Source organism: Crinia signifera, chromosome 7, assembly GCF_055691185.1.
Source record: "Crinia signifera chromosome 7, ASM5569118v1, whole genome shotgun sequence".
Taxonomy (NCBI): Eukaryota; Metazoa; Chordata; class Amphibia; order Anura; family Myobatrachidae; genus Crinia; species Crinia signifera.
The window spans coordinates 163,529,524-163,539,659 of record NC_139223.1 but is presented as its reverse complement, the minus strand read 5'-3'; the positions used below and the strand labels follow the sequence as shown (position 1 = coordinate 163,539,659).

The 10,136-nt window shown below is 41.1% G+C and overlaps 1 protein-coding gene across 1 annotated transcript; it reads left to right on the top strand.

Moving 5' to 3' along the window:
* The first annotated feature begins 408 nt into the window (after positions 1-408).
* Positions 409-4,531, top strand: LOC146019588 (gamma-crystallin-3-like). Its single transcript, XM_083152082.1, has 3 exons — positions 409-417; positions 1,467-1,709; positions 4,256-4,531. Exons 1-3 carry the CDS (start codon positions 409-411, stop codon positions 4,529-4,531), a joined length of 528 nt encoding a protein of 175 aa, XP_083008208.1.
* Positions 4,532-10,136: the final 5,605 nt, after the last annotated feature.

Here is a 10,136-nt window from a genome sequence, read left to right as displayed (position 1 = left end):
CATCCCAAACGGAGAAATATTTAAAATGTCACATTTCATTTTATTGTAAAAAATATGAAGGTTTATTTTTCAGTTTAGTTCATGTTTAGTTTTAAATAAACGGATTTCAAAAATGCTAAAATAGTTTAGAAGATCAAATAAAAAAGGTTTTGTCCAGCGTTCCACATAGCTGTTTAGTTATGGCTCTGAAATCCAGGTGCAAGCAGCGATACACAACAATAGGTGCATAGAAGTACAGAGCAACGTGACTTTACCATTATAATGGGTGGTTGTGCGTTCTGCTTACTGGGTGGAAAGGTCAGCACTTCTCTCAATGTATGCTGCAGAGGATGTATATAAAGACCATTCCCCCCTGTTATCTCACCAAGGTACACATTGTGGACTGAGAGAGGAAAGATACAGGATAACATGGGGAAGGTAACTGTTGTTTCTTTCTTTCTTTCTTTCTTTTTAAATAGCGCACACACATTCCGCATCACTGTACATATTATATAGAATATTTGAACATTCACATCAGTCCCTTCCCCAGTGGAGCTTACAATCTATATTCCCTACCACATGTACACACACACACAAACATTCTAGGGTTCATTTTTGTTCAAAGCCAATTAACCTACCAGTATATTTTTGGATTGTGGAAGGAAACCGGAGTACCCGGAGGAAATTACGCAAGCACTGGGATAATATACAAACTCTGCACAGTTAGGGCCAAGGTGGGAATCGAACCCATAACCTCAGCACTGTGAGGCAGTAATGCTAACCATTACAATGACCTTTAAATATTTAACTCATTTAATTAATTTTCCTGCATGAAATATTTGTATTCCCGTTTTGCATAGCTGATGCTAAATTAAAAGTTAAATAAAAGATGTATGCTCTTTGGATTCTAATTTAACCTATTGCATAAAATACTAATCAAATAGTTACTTTGCGGTCCTCACAGCACTGAGGTCATGGGTTAGATTCCCACTACGACCCTAACTGTGCAGAGTTTGTATATTCTCCCCGCGGTTGCGTGGGTTTCCTCTGGGTGCTCTGCTTTTCTCCCACAATCCAAAAATTTGCAGGTAGATTAATTAGATCCCCAAATAAATTATGTTTTTAGATTGCAAGCTCCACTGGCGCAAGGACAGGTGACAGTTGAGAAAATGTATCTGTAAAGTGCTGTTGAATATTTTTGCTCTATATAAATAACTAGTTTTAGTTTGAATCGTCTTTATACTGTATAGTGTCTGATTGTGTGTCTCCGAAACACTGCCATCTGTTGGCAGCGAGTGAAACTACATCTCTTTTTCTCTTTCACGCATACACAAACACAGAGGCAATCACAAGGTAGCAGACTAGCTTCCGAAGCATTGGCTTTGAGCAGGCTTACTCGTTATTATTATATATGTATATATAACCTGAAAAGTGATAAACCTAAGGAAAAGATTCCGTAAAGTTCTCTAATGATAATCTTCCCATAGATCATCTTCTACGAGGACAGGAACTTCCAGGGCCGCTCCTATGAGTGTAACTCTGAGTGCCCGGATTTGTCCTCATACTTCAGGCGCTGTAACTCCATCCGGGTGGAGAGTGGAAACTGGATCCTGTATGAGCATTCCAACTTCAGGGGGCACCAGTACTTCCTGCATAGAGGGGAGTACCCCGACTTCCAGCAGTGGCTGGGGTACAATGACTCCATTAAGTCCTGTCGTCTGAGCCCACAGGTAACTACGCACACATGGAAGACTTGTTTACAAGGGTGCATCAATTTCTGGCTGACAATCCTGAAATATTGTTTAAAGCAAACCAAATTAATGTTAGATATTTTGCTGTTTGGTTTCTCTATTAAAGTATAAAGTTTTACATCTTGGAATTATTGGGTGTTATTAAGGATCAAAGTGCAGTAAACCATAGACACAAGCCAGACATTTCCAACACCTTCTAGATCTTTCAAAGTTAATTGCTTGATTTGATGTCATGGGCTATTTTAGTTTTTTGCTTCATGCTTTTTAGTAATATTAATAAAAAACAGTATTACATAGAAATCTTAAATGTTCAGTACTCATACTCCCAATGGTAAAAAGGATTTTGTATATGATAAGTGAGTCAAACTAAAAAAATCTGAAATGTAAGTAATCATGAGGATATTCATTGGCTTGAATAACTATTATACAGTATATAATAAAAAGTAATAATAATAAAATCTGCCTACAGTATAATATATTATATAGATATTCATTTAATATGTAGTGCTGTTTAGTACAAATGCAAGGCTCAAATTGCTTGAAACATATCTTAAAAGATTCAAAAGTTCAACAGTTATAGTTACCAAATTAAAGGGGTGATCTACTTATGGTCAATTTTTTTTCAAACTTCTTAAAATTAAATAGAATTTATAGAAATGATCATAAATAATAGATATTATTGAATCCAATTGTTTAATACGTAAAATAGACACGTGCAGTTTTTGTACATTTTAAAAAGATGATTTAACTATATATTGATGAAAATCTCAGAATTTTTAAATTCGTTTTAATTTTTCAATTCATTTCAATGCTACAGTATTTTCAGCCAGCTGAAATTAGAGATTGCTTGTGAAAATATATTAAACAGGCTAGTTAAAATTACTTTTGTACACATTTTTGGAACTGCCTAAAAACTTAAAATGAGGCTTTAGATGTAACCAGTTTTATTTTATTATTATTATTATTATTATTATTAATATTACTATTGTTATCATTATTTATTTGTATTATTCTTGTTTATAATGTAAATAAAGGTTGCGTAAGATATTTATTAAGTATTACATTCATTTTGTTTAAAATGTGTTGACTATACTGAATATTGACAAATTTATTTTTTATAATAATAGTAAAAAATAATAGTAAAAAAAATTGCAAGCTTTTCATATTGAACATAATTAAACTGTTAACAAATTAATTATTCATTTAATTGCAAATATATATATATATATATATATATATATATATATATATATATATATATATGGGAAAGAAAGACCTTCGTTTGCGCTATTGTCAGCAGCTACTCTATAGGACCTCCCTGTTAGTGGAGGACAGTAACGATGGATATGTGCACGAGAAATAGATATAGAGAGCGCTATTAAGGAACATCCACCTTAGTGTATTGTGCAACAGTAGGTACAGATTTTTACAATTTGTAAAATTACTTTATTAAAACATAAATGGTGTAGTCGATGTCAGACACAATTGACAACATTGATGGTACATTTATGGTACATGAATTTTAGGTAAATCGAGACCCAACGCGTTTCGTCGCTGCACGACTTCCTCAGGGGTGATAGACTCGAGTTTTCTGAGCTTTGGAAGATGTGTGTAGAGTTTTTAAAAAAACTTTTTTTTTTGACGTTATGATGACGTCCTTAGATGACGGAAAGTGAGATCCTACAGAAAGGCTGGATTCGCTGTCCGGGATTATAATAAATACCGGAGGTGTACCACTGGATCGTTCCACGTGTCTGACTGCCTTCAGACACGTGGAACGATCCAGTGGTACACCTCCTGTATTTATTATAATCCCGGACAGCGAATCCAGCCTTTCTGTAGGATCTCACTTTCCGTCATCTAAGGACGTCATCATAACGTCAAAAAAAAAGTTTTTTTAAAAACTCTACACACATCTTCCAAATCTCAGAAAACTCGAGTCTATCACCCCTGAGGATGTCGTGCAGCGACGAAACGCGTTGGGTCTCGACTCACCTGAAATTCATGTACCATAAATGTACCATCAATGTTGTCAATTGTGTCTGACATCGACTACACCATTTATGTTTTAATAAAGTCATTTTACAAATTGTAAAAATCTGTACCTACTGTTGCACAATATATATATATATATATATATATATATATATATATTCACACGATTAAATCTGCATAACAACTCTGGGTCATGGAAAATAAATACTATATCATCGGGAACTATTTGACATTTGAAGTCCTTAAATCATTTGAATGATTTCACTTGCATTGACTTCATTGCATTAAAAATTGATTTCATTGCATTGATGCAAGTGAGTTAATTGAATTAAATCAGTAAAAAAAAAATTGCGATTCCTATCATTAAAACATTTAGTCTGTGCTTGCCACTGAGAAATCTGTGATCTTGTTTATTTTTTCTGAAGATTGAATTTTTTACCACCAGTTGTACAAACTGAACTCAACAACATAAAGTAAATGTATGAGACACTGAGGTCATTGCATCTAATTTTGTTAACATTTGTTTAAAGCACCAAGGTTCATTCAGAATCAGGATCTATGAGAAAGAAGACTTCCGAGGTCAGATGATGGAGTTCACCGAAGACTGTCCCAATGTCTATGAGAGGTTCCGCTACCAAGACATCCACTCTGCCAATGTACAAGACGGATACTGGATGTTCTATGAGGAGCCCAACTACCGGGGACGTCAGTACTACCTGAGATCAGGGGAGTTCCGGAGATACACCGACTGGGGAGCCACTAATCCCAGAATTGGCTCCTTCAGACGTGTCCACCACTTTCTCTGAAAAATAGAAACTAGCACTGTAACTAATATTGCATTGAGCAAATAAACTTTATTCATTAAAATATCATGAAAGATTGCATTCTCTGTTTTATCTATATCACATATTGTAATCTTCTCTATTAGAATATAGATGATAATTTTCAATGGGATTATATAAGTGGCTGCCTTACTATCTTGAATCACGACACCTTAGAGTATTATAATTTTTCCGAGGCACCCAAATAAATATATATATATTTAATCACAGAAATTGTGCCTACCTGCCACCCTTAGGCTCAGTTATGTGGTGGTGCACAGATGTGCTTCTGATTGTCCACATGTTTTATGATTGGTAGCCACTAACGCTGGTTTTGCCTATCACTTTGACCATAAATAATTTGATTTGGTCCTGAACCACCAACCTGAGGTACCCCTGCAAGTGGGTTGCAGAACCTCATGGTGCCTAGATGCAGAGTCTATAGTTTAGAGAGTTTAGTTTGGACTAGATACTTGTTACTGTCTGCATTTAATTCTTGATCTCACGTTCTACACCATCTGCAATGTTACACCTACGTATTTCTCTTTTCTTGCGTTCATATAATTCTATGTATACTCTTGTGTTAGAGCTCACTGCACTGCTCATTGGGGAGGTGGATTTAGACCTAATGGGGTCTTAGACAAGATACCAGTTTGGGGATCTCCTCACTCAAACAATCCATAGCACTATATTTTAGCTGTTGATGGCAGGCAGCATTAATAGAGTACTTGGCACGTGCACAATCAACCGATAAATTCTCATCTGCATAAACATCGACAGTGTGTACGAATCTGAATAAGGCTCTAGGTCTTTTGGAAGTAGGGTCACATTTATAGTAACCTGACTGCCCACATACAGAGGATGAGACCATTCTGCGGGTCCAAACTATTTTTATTCTATGAAAGAACATCAAAGAGATTGTAAGAGTGTGTGCGGGTCCATGACATCACGTGATAGTCACTCAATTCTCCTCTGGGAATGTTTTGGATTGACAATACATCTTTATGCGGCCTCTTGGCTGTAAACTGGTGCCTGGGTTGCCTAGTGGATAATCTGCCTCTGGCTGACAAGTAGGATGCCTGGTGTATTGATTTGTCCAAATCTAAAATGTGTAATATAGGTCCTTGTTACTTTCTCTTTCCCATATTATTGCGTATATGCCCAATAATCTAGTTCAGGGCTGGGCAACACCGACCCTCCAGATGTTAATGAACTACACATCCCAGGATGCTTTGCATTAGTTTTGCTATGTGGCCATGCTGAAACTGATGCAAGGCGTGCTGGGATGTGTAGTTCATCAACATCTGGAGGGCCGTTGTTGACCAGCCCTGATCTAGTTGCTGTCGTTCCAGGGAACATTCTCAAATCTAGCCATTACTAAGAAAGCACATTGCTAATCACTAATAACTCTACTGCAATCCTAACCAGTGGCATCTGCAGTCCCTGGGCTGCAGCATTGACCATGTTGTGCAGGAGGATTGGGGCAGATTAATACAGGTGAACATTTATGTAATATATGTACTGGATGGTTCTCCCAGGGATCGGCACTGAATAAAGTGAGCGCCAAGCGGGGCTTGCATATCAGCATGCTTCACATACTGTGCTCCTAAGCCAGCCTTACTGTATTTTAGTGATCTTTTAATGATACAAAAGTTCATTTAAATGGCCGTATACAATACAGAGAGCATCTGAATGACATGCAATGCAGAGAGCATTTTGATAAATATTATGCAAATCAGAAAAAAAGAGATCACTATTCTTCATTATCATAATAAACTGTACAATACAGAGAGCTTCATTATCATAATATACACTATAGAGAAAATCTTCATTATAATAAACAATGCAGAAAGTATCATAATGACTAATATTGTGCTAATATACAACATATCTTACATATTTGTCATCTGTTAGTAGTTTGTTTGTCCTGCATGCTTTAGGACATTGTTGGTCCAATTTGGATGAAACCAACATGAGGTGGCTTGATTGGGTCCAGATTAGGTTCATGGCAACTAAGACCCCCAATCCCGACCCCATGAGGGTCTTAGGGGCCCAAAAATGGGTCCTGCCACTACACAAAGTGCATCAGGGACGCAAGATATGGCAAAGTTGCATAACACACAGGGGGTAGAGTACATGGGGTTTAAGGAAAAAAATGTGGTGATATCCAGCAGCCGACCACAGAGAGGTGTATGCTGGGCACACCATGAATCAAATATGAATTCGGACACTGTTGGACCGATTTGGATGAAACCAACATGAGGTGGCTTGATTGGGTCTAGATTAGGCTCATGGTCAGTAAGACGCCAATTCCGAACCTGTGGGGGCCCGGTGGGCCAAAAAAGGGGTCTGGCCACTACACAAAGCGGGTCAGAGAAGCAAGATATGGCAAAGTTGCATCCCTACCATAAAGGGGTAGAGGAGGAAATGGGGTTTAAGAAAAAAAATTGGTCAGATCTGGGAGCCGAGCACAGAGAGGTGTATGCCGGGCAAACCATGGGCATTGTGAGCATGTTCTGGGTCTTCTGCTGGATGGATTTGGATGAGCACTTCGGATGACATCAGGTAGCCTCCTCCTGGGTCTATTTGAAGAGTTATCTTGGTAAAGGAAAAGGGGGATCGGGGAAATCAGTGCACAGATTAATATCATGGAGGGTATAAGAGTTCATGTATGTAATCCACAAACATGATAACTACATTGAGATACTTTTCACACTCAATAATTATGGTGGAGGTGCACCCATGAGAGTAAGAATTACTGTATATACTCGAGTATAAGTCGACCCAAATATAAGCCGAGGCACCTAATTATACAACAAAAAACTGGGAAAACTTATTGACTCAAGTGGGACCCTCACTCGAGTATAAGCTGAGGGGGGATTTTTCAGCATAAAAAAAAGGTACTCTTTACCTAGCACGGCGCCCACGATTTTGATCGTGGGGATCGCAGGTAAAAAAATCACGGGCATCGCGTCCATTGAATGCACTAAAAATCGGGTGCGACGCGACCGACGCGATGCCTGCGATTTTCCATAGGGAACAATGTTAAATTTCTCAATTGACCCGATTTTACTGTTCATTGCCTCAATTGACACGATTTTTCCATAGGAAACAATGTTAAATGGCCCACAGAGGCCAAATAGCCACCCTGAAGTGTGAAATGGCCCCCACAATTGGTAACGCCACCCCACGATCAACGTCAACCCGAAGCGTGGCGAGCGCAGCGAGCCCGCGAGGGGCGGCGGTACGCGTCCTACGACCTTTTCATACCCCCACTATCCACGACGGCGTGGAGTTGAGAATAGAATAGTGTCCGAAGCGTGGTGAGCGCAGCGAGCCCCGCGAGGGGACGCGGATACCTTCACAGGTAAACGCATCCCTTCGCGGGCTTCACAGGTATCCGCGTCCCCACGCAGGGCTCGCTGCGCTCGCCACGCTTCGGGCTCAGTGGCTCGCTGCGCTCACCACACTATTCTATTCTCAACTCCACGCCGACGTGGATAGTGGGGGTATGAAAATGTAGTAGGACGCGTACCGCCGCCCCTCGCGGGCTCGCTGCGCTCGCCACGCTTCGGGTTCACGTTGATCGTGGGGTGGCGTTAACAATTGTGGGGGCCATTTCACACTTCAGGGTGGGTATTTGGCCTCTGTGGGCCATTTAACATTGTTTCCTATGGAAAAATCGTGTCAATTGAGGCATTGAACAGTAAATTCGGGTCAATTGAGAAATTTAACATTGTTCCCTATGGGAAATCGCGGGCATCGCGTCGGTCGCGTTGCACCCGATTTTTTAGTGCATTCAATGCCCGCGATGACCACGATGGGCGCCGTGCTAGGTAAAGAGTACCTAAAAAAATGTTCTGAAAAAGTAGGCTTATACTCAAGTATATATGGTAGTTTATAGCAAGGAAGGAGAAAGCACCCTCTTTTCTGCTGGGGCGCTCTTGTGTTGAAAAAAAGTTTGATAGAGAAATAGATATCAGGTGAAGTGTGGAGGGCTTTACACTATTGGGCACAAAAGAATGGCTGATTTGTGTCAGGTACAAGGACAAGTCCCTAGTGAGTTAAATTAATACTTAGCTTTTAATTGTTTATGCTAAAAATATTTATTAAAAGGACACACATACAATATCTACAAAGAGGGCACGCACAAAGACAAACTGACATGAAAGGTTAAAAATACACTTCAGTGATGTAGTCACCAAATACTTAATACTAAATACTGTAGGTACTTGTCTATTATCGCGGCGTATTTGTAGTCACCAAATACTTAATACTAAATAGGTATTTGTGTATTATCACGGCGCCCATCGCATAGCAGAGCACGATTTTTCATCGCATCGCATACCATACACCCGATGCACAGTGATGCGATTTAAGCCCCCTATACGATTTTAAATTGTATAAGCACCTTAATGGGTGTTTTTAAGCACCCTAATGGGTGCTTACAATGTTAAATGCACCCCCACACCACCCTTAGTATGAACGTGAACCCGAAGCGTGGCGAGCGCAGCGAGCCCGCGAGGGGTGGCGGTACGCGTCCTCCGACCTTTTCATTTGTATAGTACAGGCGCCGGGACCATGATTCCCCTTCTATGGGCTGTTGCCGAAGCAGCCCAAAGAAGCTGGCCGCATACGCTGTACAGAGGTTTGTACTGTGCATACGCCAGTCCCGGCACCTTTCACCAGAGCACAGGGGCCGGGAACTCTGTCTGCAGGGACCGGCGGTGGCAGCAGCGACAGGGGGGGGGGTGGCTGCATCGAGGTCAGAGGCAGCCCCCCTCCCCAGATAAGGTACGGGCCGCCACTGCTTATGTATCAGTTAAGTTTGCGGACAAAGTCATGGGGCCAGATTCTCTAAGCTTCAAAAGTGATAAAATAGAGAGTGATAAACAGCCAGCCAATCAGCTCCTGCCTGCCATGTCATAGGCTGTGTTTGAAAAATGTCAGGCAGGAGCTGATTGGCTGGCTGTTTATCACTCTCTATTTTATCACTTTTGAAGCTTAGAGAATCTGGCCCATAATCTGCAAAATACAGCGTATAGCTAATGCCTGTGTAATGCTAGATATATAAGCAACTCAATTGATTAATACAATGGCCCTTATTCTGGTTGGTGCGGTCGAGCCGCATATGCGGCTCCGACCGCACCAGACGAATCCCCGCCCACCCTACGGATCGCCACGGCCGTCCGTACACGGACGGCTGGCGATCCGCATAAAAATGGTGGAGGCTACGCCTCCACCATGGTGGGAGCTGCCCCCTGCATTCGATGGTCGTCGACCATCGAAGGCAGGTCCGCACGCCGCGGCAGCTCCCGCAAGCTGAGACCACACGGACAATCGTCCGTGTGGTAGCTTGTATGGGGGCTGAAAGCTGACATCCGGCGACGTCAGCTTTCCGCCCCCATGAGTTGCGTCATGCCCTCATTAGCATGCGTACGCCCCGCGTTTGCATGGGAACGCCCATGAAACGCGGGGCGTATACATAGGGAAATGAGGGCATGAAGCCCCTCACTCCCCTATACGCCCCCTTTGCGGCGTAGTAACGTTATGTGCGGCGAATTCGCCTGCACATGCGCAGATTGACCTC